Here is a 20,451-nt window from a genome sequence, read left to right as displayed (position 1 = left end):
TCGAATGCCGCGGAGAGGTCTAGGAGGATGAGGGCCGCTGTTTCTCCATTGTCCATCAGGGCCCGGATGTCATCGGTGGCGGCGATGAGGGCGGTCTCGGTGCTGTGTTTGGCTCGGAAGCCGGACTGTGAGGGGTCGAGGGATCCGTTCGTCTCGAGGAAGGCGGCCATCTGCTTGTTGACGGTCTTCTCGATGACTTTGGCTGGAAACGGGAGAAGCGAGATGGGGCGGTAATTCTTGAGGTCGGTGGGGTCCGCTGTTGGTTTCTTGAGTAGAGCGCTGAGTTCGGCGTGTTTCCAGCTCTCGGGGAAGATGGCGGTGTCGAAGGATGTGTTGATGATGTCTCGCAGGTGGGGTGCGATGACAGCGTTGGCCTTGTTGAAGATGTGGTGAGGGCAGGGGTCGGTTGGTGATCCGGAGTGGATTGAGTTCATCGTGCGGATGGTGTCTTCTGTGCTGATCGGGGTCCAGGCGTGGAGGGTGGTGGTGGGGGGGGGTGGCTGGTCGGTCGTGGTGTGCGTAGGTTGGTTGTTGAAACTGCTGTGTATGTCTGTGATCTTGTTGTGGAAGTAGGAGGCGAGGGAGTTGCAGAGGTCTTGCGATGGGGTGATGTCGTTGTTTCCTGCGTTGGGGTTGGAAAGCTCTTTCACGATGTTGAAGAGTTCCTTGCTGTTGTGTGCGTTGTTGTCCAACCGGTCCTTGAATGCTGTTCTCTTGGCGGCGCGGATCAGCTGGTGGTGTTTCCGGGTGGCAAGTTTGTAGGAGGTCCTGTTGTCCGGTGTCGGATCCCTTTTCCAGACTTTCTCGAGGGCTCGGCAGTTCTTCTTGGAGCTCTTGAGTTCGTCGGTGAACCATGGGGCCTTCTTGCTGCCGGGTCTGCTAGGCGGGGTCCTCAGCGGGGCGAGTTCGTCCGCGCAGTTGCTGATCCACTTCGTGATGTTATCGGCGGCCTGGCTGGGGTTCGCTGAGCTGGCAGGAGGGTGTTGGCTCAGGGAGGTGGCGAGCTGGTCTGCTGTGATCTTGTTCCAGCTTCTGCGGGCGGTGTGTTGCTGGTGTTGGTGGGTCGTCGTTCTCTTGAAGGTGAAGTGGACGCAGCTGTGGTCCGTCCATTGAAGCTCTGTGGCGTGGCTGAAGTCGATGTCTGTGCTGGATGAGAAGACGGCGTCGAGTGTGTGTCCGGCGAGGTGGGTGGGGGTGGACACCAGTTGCTTGAGTCCCAGGTTGGCGAGGTTGTCGAGCAGGGTGCTGGTGTTGCGGTCGTTGTTGTTCTCCAGATGGAAGTTGAGGTCCCCCAGGAGGATGTAGTCAGCGGAGGGGAGGGCATGCGGGCTGACGAAGTCGGCGATGTCCTCGCTGAATTGCGTGCGTGGTCCCGGGGGTCGGTAGATCAGGGTGCCTCTGAGGGTGGTGTTCGGGTTGGTGTGGATCTGGAAGTGCAGGTGTTCGGCGCTGGTCAGGGTGTTGTCGGTGCTGGTCGTGAGACGGATGGTGTTCTTGTGGATGATGGCGATGCCTCCTCCCATCTGGTTGGCGTTTCGGTCCCTCCGGACGATCTTGTAGCCCTCCGGGATAGCGATGGCGATGTCGGGAGCTGAAGAGGCGTTCATCCAGGTCTCCGTGAGGAAGGCAACGTCAGGGGCTGTGGCGTCTAGAAGGTTCCAGAGTTCGATGGCGTGTCTGTGGATGGAGCGGGTGTTGAGCAGGATGCACTTGAGGTGGGTGCTGCTGGAGTTCGACTTGGCGGGTGCTGGTGCGGGGCTGGTCCGGATGCAGGAGAACTTGCAGGCATGGCAGCTGAAAGGTCCGTGGGTGTGTCGTGGTGTGGCTTGATGGCATTCAGGGAGTCGGCCGGAGTTGAGAGCGATGAGGGTGGTGGCGGAGTACGTCAGGCGGGTCGGTCGGGGTCTTCGTGGGCCAGGGGTCCTGGCGCTGGTCGCGATCCGGTCGCGGACGGGCGCAGACGGGCTTACCTTTGGCGCGCCTTCGGCGCACAATCGGCGCGCCCGCTGCGCGTGACCGCTGCGCGTACGCACGGTCGCCATTTAAAGGCGAAGTGCGCGGGTGGGCGGAGCAGCTGGGAGGCGGGAGCGGGGAGGGAACAGAAGAGAAAAGGGGCGGGGCTTGATGGCGGTGGCGGGAAGCGGGAGCGGGGAGGGAGAGCGGAGGGCGGCGAGGTAGGCGGGCACACAGGAAGGAGACAGGCACAAATGGAAAAAAACACGAAGAAAAACGGGGCACTGGGTACAGGCAACAATGCAGGTCAAAACAGAGGCAAAAACAGAAGACAAACGCTCTGAGGACTCTACGATCAGCCCAGCTCTCCTACGCCGTGGTCCCCCGCACCAGAAAGACCAGATCGGGAGGCCACTCCTTCTCCTTCCGCACGGCCAGTGCCTGGAACGACCTTCCACTCCACCTCCGACAGATAACACGGTCCCCATCTTCGCAAGAAACCTCAAAACCTGGCTCTTCGACAGACCCCCTTCTTGATGGACTGAAACCTGCGAAAAACACACCCTCAGCGCCTTGAGACACTTACGGGTGAGTAGTCGCGCTTAACAAACATCTGATTTGATTGGATTCATGGGACGCTTTTTGGATTGGTTCAATTGATTGCTGATGAAGTCGATTTTTGAGCATCTGATTTTCCTATAATAGACGTTTCTCGTGCTTCTGTGTAATTTGAGGTGCAGGGAGGAAGGAGCTGTTCTCCAGTGGCATTCAATTGTTCTTAGTGCTCTTTTGTCATCATTTAACCTACCGTCATCCCATGGGTTTGAGACTTTGTTTGAGATACTTTTCAATTGTAGTGGGGCTAAATTGTCTAGTAATATGTTCATGGATTGGTAGAGATTGGTTAGATTGTGACCTTCATGTGAACTGTCAGATGGGGGTGTTAAGATGGGGCAAGCGGTTGCAAGTGAGGAAGGATTGATGTTTTTTTAGGTTTCTCTTTCAAACTTTTGTTCTCTTGGGTTGGGCATGGCGTGGTTTAACCACTTCGTTGATATAGAAAGTAATGATGTGATGGTCGGACCAGTCACAAGGGAGGATAGATTCTAGCTGGGTGGAGTCCGCTTTGAAGATTACCAGATCTAGGGTTGATCCTTTTTCATGTGTTGAGCTGTCACAAATTTGGGATTAGGTTAATGTCAGTCAAGAAAGTTTTGAGGCTATTGACCTCCGGGTCGTCCGGGTCATTCCAGTGGAGGTTAAAGTCCCCAAGGAATATCTGCTTGTTCTGGAGATTGGCGTTTGGGGTTAGGATGTCCATCATGTGTTCAATAAAGGGAAGGTTGTTTCCTGGTGGATGGTAAAGTGAGTGAAGTGAGCATATTGGGGTGTTATTATTAGAGATTTCAAGATGTAAGTATTCACAGGAGGAGAAAACAGGGGAGGTGAGAGGTTTCACGGAGAGGTGGTTCCGGTGTATTCAGGCAATACAGTCTCCATGCCTGTCAATTCTGTCTAATCTTGTGATGTGATAGTTGGGTGGGACTAGTAGATCTGCGATGGGCGCGGATGAATCGTTTAGCCATGTTTCCGTTAAGATTGTAAGGTCAGGTTCGTTGTTTAGTATGAGGTCAGCTATCTCAGCTGCATGACGCGTGGCCAACCTACAGTTTAGTAGGATGCATTGTAGCGGGCCTTAGTGGGTATAGTGTTGTGGTCTTGTAAGATGGGAACTTTGAGTTTTATTTTCAACGATACCTCTAGCAATGGGTCTACTGGCTCTATCGGGGTTGGAAGGGATGGCTTGGATAGAGGATGGTGTCAATGTGTTGTCTGTGTGCGCAGAGAAGGGGGGCTGAGTTGGGGGGGCTGAGTTGGGGGTTGTAGGAATGTAGTAGAGAGGTAAGATCTTGCTGTGAGAGTGGTTTTTTTATTCTGAACGGGCGGGTTAAGGCATTGGGGAAGGTATTGTTTTCCATCTAGGGCAGGGTTACTCATAGTACGGCCCGCGGGCCGCCAGCGGCCCGGCAAGCCTTCCCTGGCGGCCCGCGGACCTTACAAACATCGTACACGTTTTTGTTTTTTTTAAGTATGTCAGGAAACACCCCTGTGGCAGCGCGACTCAGACTGCAGCTCTGTGGGGACCGGGCAATTCCTGTCATAGTCAGAGTGGGGCTCCAGGGGCGCTAAGAGGTGAACAAAGCCTCATTTACATGCGAATGGTCTTTTAAAGACCTGTGAAATGCTCGGTGGTGTGTGTGTGTGTGTGTGTGTGTGCGTGTGTGTTTATCTGAACATATATAATCGTGCTATTGTAATCTAATCAGTGCGGTCCTGAACAGAAGTATTTTACACAGCAGCACAAAAACTAGTATAAAGCCTCTGGAAGACACCTCATCACATAACGAACTGCACCCCTTCATGTGGGTTTGGCACGTGCGATAGACGAAGTGTGACCCAGCAGGCTACAGAAGGTTGGTGCAGCACACCCTGAAGGGGAGGCGAGGACCGTTCTAGATTCTCCTCCATGCCATTTTCAACACATGCCAACTTGCATATTTGTGAAAGAATTCATGCTGAAAAACACATTGGTTCGGCACCTAGATATTAGCAGTGCCCTCAGTGACTACCAGTGTACTGATTGCGATTTGTGCCGGCGGTGAAAGGAGTAAGTCAGTAGCGGGTAAAATGAGCTCAGTGGCTTTCCATAATGCAACCAATTCGGATCCCGCACTAAATGCTTCGCAAGAGACAGCAGCATGATGTTAGAAGCACATAGAAGCAGCGCATTAACCGGAACCTGTAATGCAGATGAATGTACATGAGCTTCCCTTGTGATAGCCTCATAAATAAGGCATCAAACCTAGTCCCACTGCACATTCAACTATTTCTGTATACACATTTGTTTGCCTCTGAAGCAGCTTCCATGACACTCACAGAACAGGGGGTTTACTTTGATTCTTTAACCCCTTCACTGCTGGCCCGTTTCCGCCCCTGTGCTGTAAACAAATGAACAGGGGTGGGCCATGACGAACCCCAGCCGTCATCAGCACACGAGCACCGTAGTGCATGACAGCTGGGGTTCGTCATCAGCATGCAAGGGGTTAAAATAAAAGCAATAGGTATAATATTGTCATAAGAAACGTGTTCTATTCGCAAAACTCCTGAGAGCTCAATGTAGACATCACAATACCCAAGACTTGCTCTTTCCTTCGGTCTTTGTCAAAGAGAAAGTATCGCTTGACAGTACCTCGACTGTCACCCACAGCACCCGTGCTTTCATGCAGCCTCTGCTGCTTCCTGACATGATGTAGGAGTCATCCAAACCTCCCGGCTTCACCTCACAAACTGCATGACCGTCCCAAGCCATCTGCCTTAACCACACAACGCTCAGTACTTTTATACACCTCTGCGTTCACTGCATGAAACTTTTGGTTATTCCAGTACTTCTACCCTCCCCTACAATAAATGCACGACTTTCTCACGTCTTGTGTCTGTCCATGCAATCCAGCACTTCTGCCTGCAGCAACTGTGTGTGTGTGTGTGTGTCTCAGCCCGGGCGCAGAGGAAGACAGGGAGGGAGAGGAGGCAACGGAGACGTCAGAGTGAGTGAGGGTGACAGAAAGAAGGAAAGGAGAGAGACAGAGGGAAGGAGGCAGAAGGGAGGGGGAGGGAGGCAGACCTCAGAATGAGGGAGATGGAAGGAGAGAGAGGGAGACAGAGGAAAGGAGAGAGAGACGGAGGGAAGGAGGCAGAGGAGGGAGGGAGGCAGAGGGGGGCGGGAGGGAGGCAGGCAGAGTGAGGGAGGCAGACCTCAGTGAGGGAGAGGGAGGGAGACAGAGGAAAGGAGAGAGAGACAGAGGAAAGGAGGCGGAGGGAGGGAGGCAGAGGAAAGGAGAGGGAAGTAGACGGAGGGAGGCAGAGGAGGGAGGGAGGCAGAGGAGGGAGGCAGGCAGAGGGGGACAGGCAGAGGGAGGAGGCAGAGGAAGGAAGGAGGCAGAGGAGAGAGGGAGGCAGGCAGAGGGAGGGTGGCAGAGGGAGGGAGGGAGGCAGAGGCAGGGAGGCAGACCTCAGAGTAAGGGAGAGGGAAGTAGGGAGAGGGAGACAGAGGGAAGGAGGGAGAGGGAGACAAGAGGCGAGGAGGGAGAGGGAGAGGGAAAGAGAGAGAGGGAAGGAGAGAGAGGGAGACAGAGAGAGGGAGACAGAGGGAAGGAGAGAGAGGGACAGAGGGAAGGAGGGAGAGGGAAGGAGAGAGAGGGAGACAGAGGGAAGGAGGGAGAGGGAAGGAGAGAGAGGGAGACAGAGGGAAGGAGGGAGAGGGAAGGAGGGAGATGGAGACAGAGAGAAGGAGGGAGAGGGTGTCAGAGAGAAGGAGGGAGAGGGAAGGGGGGAAAGGGGAGGAGGGAGAGGGAGACAGAGGGAAGGGGGGAGAGGGAAGGAGAGAGAGGGAGACAGAGGGAAGGAGGGAGAGGGAAGGAGGGAGATGGAGACAGAGAGAAGGAGGGAGAGGGTGTCAGAGAGAAGGAGGGAGAGGGAAGGAGGGAGAGGGAAGGAGGGAGAGGGTAGGAGGGAGAGGGAGACAGAGAGAAGGAGGGAGAGGGAAGGGGGAGAGGGAGACAGAGAGAAGGAGGGAGAGGGAAGGAGGGAAAGGGGAGGAGGGAGAGGGACAGAGGGGAGGAGGGAAGGAGCGAGAGGGAGACCTCAGAATGAGGGAGAGGAAAGGAGAGAGAGAGGGAAACAGGGGAAGCGAGAGGTAAACAGGGGGAGGGAGAGGGAAACAGGGGGAGGGAGAGGGAAATAGAGGGAGGGGGAGGGGGAGGGGGAGGGAAACAGGGGGAGGGGGAGGGAGACAGAGTGAAGGAGGGAGAGAGAGGGAGAGGGAGGGAGGGAGAGAGAGGGAGAGGGAGGGAGAGGGAGGGAGAAGGAGGGAGGGAGACAGAGGGAGGGAGAGGGAGAAAGAGAGGGAGAGAAGGAAGGAGAAAGAACGAGAGAGAGAAAGAGAGAAAGAGAGAGAGAGAGAGAGAGATGTGTGTATGCCGGGTCTGGTGGCTCAGTGGACTAAGGCGTCCGCTGCAGGAATCTGTGATCAACCTCATGGTCACAGGTTTTTTTGTTGCTTTAGCTCTGTACCCTCCCCCACTGACCCCGCCCCCACCGGTGCGGCCCTCGGACACAAACCACACTGTAAATTTGGCCCCCGAGAGAAAGTTTGTGAGTACCCATGATCTAGGGGGTTTCTTTGACGTGGAACTAGCGTGTGATTGTTGGAGTAAGTTCGCGTTTGGGTTTTGTTGTTTCAAGATAAGGTTGTGAAGCGTATGGATGTCTTCTTTAATTTGAAGTAGTGCGAGTAATATCGCCTCGAGTCTAGTGTCAGGAGCCGGAGTTGGCTTATTCCTCACCTGGTCTGTAGGAAGGTGAGGGATTTACAAGACTGTGCTCGTGTGGTGAGAAGTGAGGTGATCCGATGGATGGCTGTTTTTTATTGTGGTGATCCGAATTAAGGGGGGAAGTAGACAAGGGGTGCGACTGGGAAATATGTGCTATAGGGGGAGAGAAGGTGAGGATCGACGTGAGGGGGCCTGTAGGAACGCTGACTGTTCGGATGTACCGGCGTAGGGGGAGTTTGGGGTAGAATTTGTGGTGGGGATGCTGGGCAAAGCGAGAGCAGTGGGGTGGGTAGGGATGTGTAATGAAAGGGAGGGGGAATGGATGCAGGATGGGATAGCTAGAGGAGAGGGGACGTTTGTGTGCAAAGCAATAGGCATAGAGGATGTGGAGTTGTGGGAGGAGTAGGCTAAGGGGAGATGTGTGTCATGCAGTGGGGGGTCAATTGGGGCGGGGGCAGAGGTATGTATACAATGGGAGCAAGAGGAAAGAGGACTAGTGGGGGGCTCATGTGGCTAGTCGGGCTGAGTGCAGAGAGAATGATCTGCTGGGGGAGTGGGAAGGTGTCTTACAACCTTCTCTTCGATGTGCGGAAATATGTTATCCAGTAAATACAGGTTCTGGTCTGAGGCTTGCATGAGGATGATTCCATTATGATATATGGTGATTGTCGCTACCGCCTTATAGAACGTGGAGTGAATGATGGCTAGTGTAAGCCCATGTGGTGTTTTCTTGGTGGATACAATCAAGAATAAGGCAAGAAAGGCATTCCGCCATCATAGACACCAAAGTGTACGTGTGAGTGTTAGGAAGACAGTTTGCAGTTCCCATTAGTGTCCCTTTTATTAAGATTACCATCCATTGATCATATATATCGGTTTGAAACAGTGAACACAAGATAGGCTATAGCTTCTATCACAGAGAAAACACAAGCACTCTACTACTCCCCACTTTGTCCTTTGCTACCTCCAGGACCTCTTGGAGGAGAACACACAAAGTTTCCTGCTAGAGCAGACTACTGAAGAAGCTGTATGGCCAGTTGCCTATAGGCACAATGATTAGCACAATGCATCTGGAGAAGGATAAAGTGTGCCCTTCCCAGTAGCGCCACCCCAACTAATATGGATTTCGAACTGGAAACCTACACTACCTCGGATTTGCAGAAACAGTTGAACTAATGCCAGGGACTGGCCATATAAGCCGAAGCTCCAGCCTGAAAAGGCAACAGATCTTGAACAGACTATCATGGACATTGGTGTGGTGTTTCCGAACGTGGAGACAAGTTCTGCACATTTCCTATTGGGTATGAACAAGGCTGACGCTCTGCACCAGCCCTGTTACTACTGACTGACTTATGGAAGCTCCCATCAAGCCTAAAGAGTCCAGACATAGGACCTCCAGAACAACATAAGCCTATCTCTAGAATCCAACATCTCCAAATAATGGTGAGTAGAATATTGACTCAGCCTCGTGATCACACTACCTCCTTGCACAACCTTTTGTAATTTCTCATAATTTGACCCTGTCTTTTTGTGAAGCGGTCCAGTACCTCGACAGACTGCTCGCAAGCCAGACTAAGGAGACCCTAAGTAGGACCACAGTGATCCTAGTGTAGGTTCTTTGCCTGTGATTCACACATCGTTTGTATCACAGCAGAAGACAGCATTCTGCACTCAAGTATGATCACTCCCACATGGGTACTGCCTCCGACCATGAGTAACTAGGGTTTCCAGGTTGCAAAATAGTCACTTTTTAAGCAACATACAATTTTTAACTCTAAACTGCAATATAAGCTAATCTTCCTAGTTGCGTTTTCCGCGTTTAAACTTTAAGAACATTTGTTTGCACTTTGCTAAGGTACTATTACATCAACTTATTCTTTGCTGCTGAGTTTTTATGTTTGTGGAGACAAATTTCGTTTTTTTGCACTCCTGAATAGCAAATGTTACATTTGTAAGTTGATGCATAAATATAATAAATTCCTTTGTTGTGTATCTTACTGTGCTTTGTGCTGAACACAATAATATATTTGTGGCAACCTTATTAAAGATCTTAATAAAGTTTCATGTCTTGCCAAAAACATAGAATTCAACCTGGAAATTAACATCTTTATTGCAACTGTGATATCTTTACTCAACATCACACCACCTTGACTGCATGTTCACTTCACATCTACAATGAAACTCAAGTAGGCTTGGTAGGCAAACTTTCTTTCATAGATTGACAACCCTTCTGTAGATCAACAACCTGTCGTGGTTATTGGAGAATGGGTCACTTTTGATGTTGCTTAGTTGTACTCGAGATCTCACGAATCAGGGAAGCAGCCCAACAAAGTATGAAGACTGGATGTAATAATATGCCGTGGGTGAATCCCGAGTTTACTAATGTACTCACCTACAAGGTTAAGGCAAATTACAAGTCCACCTGGAAGCAAATATATTTTTTAGAGACAAAGTCCAAGCTCACAAAGAACTAAGATGGAATTTAGGTTCCCAGAGATCTTCACTACAACGCAGCATTCACATTACTGGATGTGACTTACAGTTCCTGTTTATGACTTATTCAGATCAAATGATTCAAATGCAAGGCTAGATAGCATGTACTACCCCTTAATTTAAAATACAGAAAACAAAAAATGCAACAGTACAAGAACATTTTGAAAAATATAAGTTGGGGTGGCCAAGATGGCGGCAGCGTAGGACGTCTTTCTCGGTCCCTCCGCTGCCGCTTCTACAAAGCGTTGAATTAGCCCTGCAGGGGACCTTGCTGCTGTCTCCAAAGCGTCACCGGCAGCCTGAGTGACGATCCGGTAGCCGCGGGTGCGGTTCCTGGCGCTCCAGCCCCGGAGAGGCGGACGCGGCGCTGGGTGGCGGTGGAGCCGGCGCGGCGCCTGGAGACTGTGGTTCGCGCAGCCGGCGCGCTGTCCACTGTGGGCCCCGGCTCAGCGGCCTGCACTGGTGCCGCGTCGCGCGGGCCGCCATTGCTGTGGCGCCGCAACGGAGGTTCGTCGGAGGCCACCAGAGACACCCGCCGAGGTACTCCGCGCTGCAGCTGGTGGGGCTGACCCGACAAGGAGAGAGCGTTTGTGTGCCTGAGGTCCGGCCAGAGTGGGAAGGCCCGCGTGACACCGTCCTGCATCCCCTCCCCCCTCCCGCCTAGGACAGCGGGGGAAGGCAACCGACGGAGACACCCAGCAGGGGGCACAGCGCTGGACCCGGCGAGACAGAAGCGGCACTAAGGGGACATTGGCGTGTCTGGGTCCTGACCGTTGCGAAGAGGCCCGCGTGGCGCCGTCCAGCATCCCCTCCCCCCTCCCGCCTGGGCCAGCGGTGGAAGGCACCCGAAGGAGACACCCAGCAGGGGGCACAGCGCTGGACCAGGCGAGACAGCAGCGGCACTAAGAGGGCATTGACGTGCCTGGGGCCTGGCCGGTGAGGAGAGGCCCGCGTGACACCGTCCAGCATCCCCTCCCCCCTCCCGCCTGGGCCGGCGGTGGTGAACGCCTGGCAAGGACACCCAGCGTGGTGCACCGTGCTGCACCTGATGACACAGAGCTAGCACTGTGGAGACACTCGTGTGCCTGGGCCCTGACCGGGGAGAAGAGGCCCGCGTGGCGCCATTCGGCATCCCCTCCCCCCTCCCGCCTGGGCCGGCGATGGAAGAGGCGCAAACACAGCACGTGGGGGCGGTAGTCCCTCCCCTCACCTCCGGCTCCATCGGCCTGGTCAGAGCCTCCGGGTGGTGAGCCCCTACCGAGGACAGCGGAATTGACGCTCGCTGGCCCCTGGACTGCACTGTTGCCCGGACGCACTACGCTTGCGGAACCTGCTACACGCCCGGCGACTGCACGGAGGCGCGCTTTTGGCGTCTGGGGGTCCGACGCCGCCATGACGGCCAAAAGAACCAAAAAGGACAAGGAGAGGGAGAAAGCCCTGAAGGAGGCCTCGCTGAAAAGCTCTCCACTGCGGTCGTCGACGGCGCCTGACAAAGCGGCGGCGCCAGAGGAGGGTGAGGCGCCGGCCACCAAGGCCTTTATGCGTGACCTCTTTGCGGCCATCAAGGAGGACATACAGGAACTCCGGACGCAGCTAGCTTCGGACCTCCGGGAAGTACGCCGAGACGTCGACGCCATCGGGGAGAGGGTAGCGACCCTCGAGGAGCACGACGTGGACACGGCGGGGGACATCCATAGGCTCCAGCAGGAGATCCTTCGCCTTAACACTCAGCACCTCGACCTGCAATCACATACGGAGGATCTGGAGAACAGATCCAGGCGCAATAACATTCGTATTCGTGCGGTCCCTTGGAAAGGTGAGGGGCCGGACCTGCGCGAGTACATCGACGGCTTGTTCCGCCACATCTTACAAGACGAGGAGCTCGGCGAGATCCAGCTGGACAGGGCCCACAGGGTCGGCTTACCCCGAGGCTCCAACGCACCCCCCCCGGACATCCTGGTGTGCGTCCACAACTTCCAACTCAAAGAGAGGATCCTGAAGAAAGCCCGTGAGCATGACCCCCTCCTGTTTCGTGACCATCGCCCTGTGCTTTACCAGGACTTGGCGGCCACCACCCTGGCCAAGCGACGGGGCTTCCGGGAGGTCACAGCTTTTCTGAAGGAACAGGGTGTCCCCTACTCCTGGGGGCACCCCTTCAGGCTAGTCTTCCGATGGAAGGGGAAGCTGATACAGGTGCGCTCAGTGGAGGTGGCCCGTGACCTGTTGGGAATGGAGCAGGCCGACCCGGCCGCTGAGCATCCATCGCCCACTTCGAGGTCTCGCCGCCGCTCCGAGGAATGGCACACCGTGGGCAGGTCGTCCAAGCCAGTGGGCCCGGACTTGTCCGTCAGCCTGCAGGAGCGTGACGCCGCAGTGGCCTCTGTGTCGAAGGTGACGGTCTCGCCCGAAGGGCCCTGAATGGTTTGGCTGAACTTCTTCCCCTGTGCATCTTGGCTGGCTGGCAGTGGAGGGACCGAACTACTGGACACTGATGGGTAATGTACTGACACGTTCCCCGTGTATATTGTCCTGTATCAGGATCTGGGTGGCTGGTGGGAGTAAGTCCATGCCCCCAGCCCTTGGGACTTCACTGACAGACTTTTGTTCCCCCTTGGTAGTTCGCTCCTGGGGTCCATGTCGGGGTTTGTTGTTGTTGGGGTGGGTATGTTTTGGGGGGTTTGACTTGGAAGGTTTTGGGGTGGTTGAGGGTCTGGGGAGGGGAGGGAGGGGGAGGGAGGGTTCTCCGCATCAGCCGCTAGTTTCTCTCAGCAGAGTGCTTCTCTTGCTTGCTAGATGGGGAGAGATTTGAAGGTTGTTAGCTTAAATGTGAGAGGTCTCAACAGCCCTGTCAAGAGAGCGGCGATCCTCTCCCTGTTGGAGGGGTCAGGTGGTGACATCTGTCTCCTGCAAGAGACACACCTACTCGCCAAAGACACGAGGCGGATGAAGGACAGGCGCTTCCCCACCCAGATATGGTCCTCCTGTGGCACAAAGAGACAGGGGGTGGCGATATTGATCAGTGCGAAAGCCCCTTGTAAAGTGCTATCCCAGGTGGTTGATATTAGAGGGCGCTTTCTGGCGGTTAGGATCCAATGGGGGGACTCCCAACTCACGGTAGGCTCCATCTATGCCCCCAATGTGCAACAGGAGGCCTTTTTGACCTCAGCGCTCGCGGATGTGTTGGCTTCTCCTGATCCCGGGATCCTGGTGGGTGGTGATTTGAATGTGGTGATGGATCCGGCGCTTGATAGGTCTGAGGCGCGCTCTTACGCGTCTGGCGCGCTTTCCAAAGGGGGTCTGCTTTGGTTGCAAGAGGGGGGACTCCATGATGTGTGGCGGCATTTGCACCCGGCTGAGCGCGATTTCACCTACTACTCTGCTGCGCACAAGTCCTATGCGCGCCTGGATCACTTCCTTGCCTCCTCTTCCCTGCTTTCCCAGCTCTCTTCTGCGGAGATAGCGCCGCGCTCCCTCTCTGACCATGCGCTTATCTCGGTTATGCTGTCGGGAGGGTCGGGACGCGGGCGCGCGGGAGCTGGCGGTTGCGCGACTCTCTGCTTAACGCCGCCTCGGTAGTGGATCGTTTGCAGGACACGATCAAACATTACTTTGACACCAACGAGACCGACGGGATGTCGCTTAGTTCGGTTTGGGAAGCGCTTAAACTGGTGGTGCGGGGGGAATGCATCGCGATTTCGGCCTCGTTGGCGAAGGCGCGCAAAGAGCAGCGCGAGGAGCTCGAGAGGGGCGTCCACGGGCTGGAAGCGATACATAAACGGACCGGGGCGCAAAGGGTCTGGAGGGAACTGGAGACGAAACGGCGCATGCTGAAACACCTTGACCTTGACAGGGCCGAATACGCGCTCCTCCGCCTGCGCCATAAATTTTATCTTAGTGGCGACAAAGGGGGTAAGATGCTGGCGCACGTCTGAGGGCGCAAACGCAACAATTGATGGTGTCATCCGTCAGGGACGAACATGGGGTGGTACAGGTGGCTGACGCACGCGTGGCGAACAGCTTCCAGCGCTTCTACCAAGCGCTCTACTCTGCTGACCCCCCAGACCCAGACAAGGTACAAGCATACTTGGAGTCTTGTGACATCACTCCCCTGTCGCAGACCTCGGCTGCGTCGCTAGACGCCGAGATACGCATTGAGGAGGTCATCTCAGCGATTGCGCGCCTGAAGGTGGCGAAATCGCCTGGCTCTGACGGCTTTACGGCCGCCTTCTACAAGAAGTTTTGTCCCGCGCTGGCCCCCTTCCTGACGCGTCTCTTCAACTCTTTCCGAGAGTCGGGGAACGTGACGCCGTCCATGGCCGAGGCCGTGGTCACTGTTATTCATAAGGCAGGCAAGGACGCCCAGGAGTGTGGCTCCTACCGCCCCATTTCGCTTCTGAATATAGACATGAAGGTATTTTCGGGCCTCCTGGCCGCTCGCCTCAGCCCGTTTATGGACGGTATCATTGAACCCGACCAGGTGGGCTTTGTACCGACGCGTCAGGGCGGAGAGAACACCAAACGCCTCCTGCATCTGATGGACTTGATTCGCCGGTCGCGTACGCAGGCATGCTTCCTCTCCATCGACGCCGAGAAGGCTTTCGACCGTGTTGACTGGTCGTACATGTTTGCGGTCCTGCGTAAGTTCGGGCTGGGGGACTCGTTTGTTAGCTGGGTCCGCTGCCTCTACGCCTCCCCCCGAGCCACTGTTCGAGTGAACGGCTGTCGGTCTGATTATTTTCCGATTACCCGGGGGACGAGGCAGGGGTGCCCTCTCTCGCCCCTGTTATTCGCGCCCTATATGGAGCCTTTTGCGCAACGCCTCCGGGACAATGCGGACGTACAGGGGGTGCACTTTGGGGCAGAGGAGCACAAGGTGAGCCTCTATGCGGATGATGTCATCCTATCCCTCACACACCCGCGCTCCTCACTGAGACATCTCTCCCGGGAGCTAGAAGACTTCGGCCTGGTGGCCGGCTTCAAGGTCAATTTCTCGAATCCCAAATCTTGAACCTCTCGGTGCCGGAAGAGGAGGTCCGGGACCTCGGTGCCGATTTCGCGTTCCAATGGGTCCAGTCGGCCATCCCGTACCTCGGGATCCAGCTGGCGCCCACGCTCACGCAAACGGTTGCTCTCAACTACAGGCTCCTCCTTGACCAAACGGCTAAGTCCGTCTCGGACTGGTCCCGGCTGCAGCTGGCCTGGTTTGGCCGCCTCGCGGCGATCAAAATGACGATCCTTCCCCGCATCCTCTATCTCTTCCAGATGCTGCCTTTGCGCCCCCCCCCCCGGGAACTCTACGAAAGCTCCAGCGGTTGCTGACCACCTTTTTGTGGAACCATAAGCGCCCTCGCATTGCTATTGACCGCCTCATGGCGCCGCGCGATGACGGCGGCCTTAACTTCCCGTGCGTGGAGGCGTACTACCAGGCGGCGTGCCTACGTTTCATTCTGGAATGGAATAGGCCGCTGTCCAGCAAGCACTGGCTCTTCATGGACCAGACTGTGGCCGGGCGCAACATCTGGCGCGAGCTATGGCTCCCACGCAAGCACAGATCCTGGGGCCTTTACTCCTCCCCGGTGACCTCCCCGACCCTGGCAGTGTGGGATCGTCTAGCTCTCAGGCGTGGCTGGACCACTTTCCCATCCCCACTGACGCCTATCGTCGACAACCGGGAGTTCCCCCCCGGGTGCGACTCGCCGGTCTTCCAGCGTTGGAGGGAATTGGGCTGTAAGAGAGTGGGTCACCTCTTTCAGCCGGAGGGGCTGATACCGTTCACCACTCTGCGCCGGGAGTACTTTGAGCTGACCGTGGCTGACGCCTTCCACTACTCGCAGGTAGCGCATTGGGTGACGCTTCCTGATAACATCGCGGACATGTCTCGTCCAATGACACCTCTGGAACGCTGGGTGGCCTTCAAGAAAGACGATTGCAAGCTTATCTCCGAGCTGTACGCCTTCATTATGAAACGCCACCACCCGCAGCGCTCCAAGGCACAGGTTCGTTGGGAGACGGAGTTGGGCCGCCCCCTGACGAGTAAGGAATGGGGTAAAATTTTCTATCGCGCGCACCACACAGCGGCGAACGTGGCGGGAGCGGAAGCGGCCTTCAAAATCGTAACTTATTGGTACCACACACCGGCGAGGCTCCATGGGTGGGACCCCAAGTGCTCGAAGCTTTGCTGGAGGGGCTGCGGCGCTACAGGCACTCTTTCCCATTTGCTCTGGCACTGTCCCAAGCTGGTGCGCTACTGGCAAGCAGTTTTAGATGACATTGACAATGCTTTCGGTATCATCTTTCCCAGGGCTCCGGAATATGTACTACTGGGCCTCCCTCACCCTAAGGCGTTTCCCTTGCGCTCCCCTCGAGGTAGACAGATTGCGCTGGCGCTCCTGGCGGCGCGCCTGGTGATCCTTTTGAAGTGGCGCTCACTGGACGCCCCTGACCCCAGGGACTGGATTAGGCGCCTATGGCTGCTTCTGGGGATGGAGAGGCTTTCCCTGTGTGTGGATGGTAAAGGGGACACATATGCTAAACTTTGGGCACCCTTCATACACCTGTTGTCCCGGGACTTGCGGGAGGTCACGTGCCCCAAGTTCCTCCAGATTTTACAACTTATTCCCTTGGAACCGCCCGGGGCTGTGGCATGATGGCATGATTGCTGCTAGGTCGTCTTAGGACAGCAACGGGGACTCTGACCCTGGGATTCTGAGGGTTTTCTGAACTATGCTGATGCGGAGAGGGTGGGAGGGGATGGGGGGGGGGGGGGGTTCGGTTTCCTTCGGGTTGTTTTCTTTTCTGGTTTTGACAAAAAGCAGCCTCGCCTCCCTACATGAACTCACCGCCTGGCTGTTAGCTCACCTTCGCCGGGTCGCCCTCCGGGTTGTAGACCCTATGGCTGTGTTACTGTGTTCTGTGCAATTTGACTCTGCTCTGCCGGCCTGTGGATGTAGGCAGCTCAGCTGTGTTCACTGCTACGTGCCTGCTGAATAAAATTGTTTGATTCTAAAAATATAAGTTGGATGCAAGCACAGAACAAGGCACTCAATGCTGTCAAAAATGCAAAAATAGCAGAAAGTAACTGCCACATCTCTTCACGACAGATCCTTGGTACAGCTCATTCAGTGGTAAAGAAAGAACTGAGGTGAAACTACAGCCACTTACTTTTTGCCTACTAGGGTGAAAGAAGCTCAATATATATGTGCATGCCAAAACACATCTATGGGAATAAGCAACTACTCGGATCTTCAACAAGGTTTTACAATAATCGCATATGGTTGACAGATGGGTGTGTAGGATCCATTGGCAAGTTCATAGCGCTGGGTGCAATATTCACCTTTTTATCAGCCTCGCTGTCCGAGCCACTTTCCGCTGAGCTTGAAGTGTCGAGTTCCTTTGATTTAGGCATACTGAGGGAAGAAAACATAATGTAATATGCTGGAACCACGGCAATCAATCGTATAAATCACACAAAACAACAACAACATTGATCATAAATTTACCTTTGTGAACGAATTTGCAATTTTAAGTATAAAAAAAGGTATTTTTCTTAATACGTAGGATACGTGCCCCGTGTATCCAAAATGCATTTGCCCGGCTGAAACCTGCGCAACAGGATACAAAGACAGTTCTTACACCCGCCACTAAAATCTACAATCCACTGAAGCACAGCTAACAATTGGAAGCATTTGGTTTAACCCGTATGCTCCTAGTTCCAAGGAGAGAGGCATTGAGTAACCACGTGAGTATATTAACTGCACCCTTATGAAAGGCAGGTAGCAAACGACACAGGGGGAACTTCCACAGCCGACCAACCATGTACATTCCATCTCATAATTCTATTTTGATTTAGAGTCACAATTTTATGCATCCTAATTACATTACATTCTGCATTCATAAAACTTAAAGATGACAACATTTTACATATTTGCACACACTCGTAGATAACACACACCTATGGTTTAATCCTCTCTAACCACTAACTGATAATGTATCCTCACTCCATTTCCTACAACTACATTGTACTTCATTCCCACTTTGGCCACTCTACATAATCAAGTCACTTAACCTTAGATTCCCACAAGCCTTAGATTCAGCACTGGCACCATATTCCACCTTTTGGGCATCTCATCAGCAAGATAACTTCACAACCTTACTCCCATCCTCCTCATCTGACGTCCCATCACCTGCCAATCATTCACGTGCATCGATAGTTTGGTCTATACAATGATAATAACAAACTATCATAAAATGGCATAACTTGAAAACATGTTTATACATGGCAGTTTTCCTTACATTAATGTAAAAGGGCTATGACCAGTTACGGTTTAGTACAGGATTGTATTGTGAGACAGTCCCTTCGGAATCTTACAAATATAAATTCAGAATAGAGTTTTTGTCCAGTGATCAAATGGAGCATATGAAATGTCACTTTAAATCAAGAATGTAGTGAGGCCAAACACTATGATTTAATAACTTGAATCGTAAATGTTATGTCTTTGATGGATTTCACACCATGATTTCTTGAATTTATTTAGCACTATTAATGTATAATCTATTTTGTGAAGCGACAACAGTCTACCTTAAATGCATCAAGTTAAATTTCTCAGTTTATCACATTTAGCTAATATCGCTAGTGTACTGCCCAGACTCTCTAAGATAGGTGGCCGAACCAACGTAGTGTTAGACGGGGCTTTAAAGAGTGCAAGGAAGCTGGTCTCCCAGTTTGGGATGGGTGATCAAGGGCAGCTGAACCCAGTTTAGCAAGTGACTCAGAATAGAGTGCGTTGGTTCCCCAGCCGGGTGGGGTGTCCTGCAGGGGAGAAAGGCCAAGGGTCTGCATCAGAGACTATGTCCTCCGTATCAGCGCAACCCCACAGGGCCATTAAAGGTAATGTTGCGACAGCCGCTGCTTTGCCAAGTATGGGTCTGGGTGAGACCTAAGCGTGATCATTTGGGGGGGGAAGGGGTCGTGTCCCTGCATAGGTGAAAGAAAAGATATGAAATGGTGCGTTTTTGGAGATATGTAATCAGATTATTGAGACTCCAATGAGGGAGGATGCTAAACGTAAGGAAGGTTCGCATTCCAAAGGTTGCTCTCATGCAGAAGGTACAGGAAACATTGTTGAATTTGGTAAAATGTTTCACTATCTTTCATTCAGTCAGGGTAGAGAAGTTCCCTAAACTGGGGTCTCAGCTGTCTTGTGACCAAAACAGAACTGTGCGCATGATGAGTTAGGGGGTACCTCATGGAAAGATTATGACAGGTCATTTAGAAGTAATAATGCAAAACATTGTATTGGGATCAGACTCACGTCGATTTTTGGTTATGCCATATGATGGTCAGGAAGTCAGAGTCAAACATACCTCAGCCTTTTCGGGCAGGGCGCGGCCAAGGGACAGGGGAAAAGAAGGGAGCTTGCTGGGCCTATAACAGAAAAACATGCACAAGACCGCCTGGGACCTATAAATTCAAACACAATTGCTCTTTTTGTGGCATGCCAACACACCCAGAGTTCAAGTTCGTCAAAAAAAGTAAAGAAAAGGGTCAGAAGAAGCAGAGATTCCCTGTCCGTTTTCCACAAGGGCCGATCTCCGATTAACATTCAAGCTTTGACCCATTGGCTTAATAGTTACAGTATCGTGAGGGCAGCACAGGTGCTTTGATGGCTTAAACGAAGAGTTTCAATGTAGCTTTTGCTGGGAAAAGTGCAAAACTGGTGGTAGACAGGGTTAGAAAGGTGTAAGTAGCAGTAGAATAGTTGAGGGATGATCTAGAGATATTTTATGGCAAGGATTGGGGGAGTGGAGGGGCAGGGCAGACTGCAGGTTTAAGAGATCAATTCATGGATACTTTTTCTGGAGCTCATAATCCACAATAAATATGAGACTTATAATAGGACAAATTCAGCATACAAAACAGATAGTTAGAGGGAGCAAAATATTGTGCTCCGCAAAATGTGTATGTTGTGAGGCCCCCACACTCCTGGACCTCAACATCATTACACCCTGCCCGAGCATCACAATCTTGAAGCAGGCTCTCTGTCCCTTTTTTTCTGCAGTTTTATCCAGTAGGTACTAGGTCGAAGGGCACTAGACAGTTTACATGAGAACCAGTTACATTACGAATGGTCAGATTCATTTTTTAGGCCTGGAGAGATTAAGTGATTTGCCTAGAATCAGAGAATGTTGAGCTGAACCGGGACTTAAACCTGGTTCCAAAGTCGGCAGTTCTCGCTGTTAGGCCACATCTTCTCCCTTTAAAAAAAAAAAAATAGCGCCAACGTATTGTTCTCAATTTTTTGCAGTGAAGGTGCTCTCAGCTCTATTGCTACCAGCGAAAATTAGCCCATTACCCTTTTTTCCTTTTCTTCTTTACAGAAAGGTAGTCATAATTGTGATCCAGCACATCCCTCAGACTCACGGACCCCAGTGCTACTATACCTGCTTCACTAATGATTGCTACTGCTTTTTGAAGTGGGCTGTTTCCGCTGCCCTTGGTTAAAAACATGGCCTTCCATCTTGCACCATTCCACTCTCTGTCTTCTCTCTGATGCCCAACCTAAGGGGTTTCCTCTACTTATCGTGGGCCCTTGCTCTGAGGCCAATGAAACACTGG

General features: G+C 53.2%; 1 protein-coding gene across 2 annotated transcripts in view; it reads right to left on the bottom strand.

Moving 5' to 3' along the window:
* The window catches only part of LOC147726365 (activated RNA polymerase II transcriptional coactivator p15-like), a 134,012-nt gene that overhangs the window by 98,982 nt on the left and 14,579 nt on the right, over positions 1-20,451 (bottom strand). For both annotated transcript variants that reach the window (XM_086960501.1, XM_086960500.1), the window contains exon 2: positions 17,170-17,242. In XM_086960501.1, the coding sequence (XP_086816627.1) occupies positions 17,170-17,241 (72 nt within the window). In that variant the 5' untranslated portion in view covers position 17,242. The remainder of the gene's footprint in view (positions 1-17,169; positions 17,243-20,451) is intronic.

Source organism: Lissotriton vulgaris, chromosome 3_1 (assembly GCF_964263255.1).
Source record: "Lissotriton vulgaris chromosome 3_1, aLisVul1.2, whole genome shotgun sequence".
NCBI classification, from domain to species: Eukaryota; Metazoa; Chordata; class Amphibia; order Caudata; family Salamandridae; genus Lissotriton; species Lissotriton vulgaris.
The sequence above is the reverse complement of the archived record's forward strand: the minus strand, read 5'-3'. Positions and strand labels throughout refer to the sequence as shown.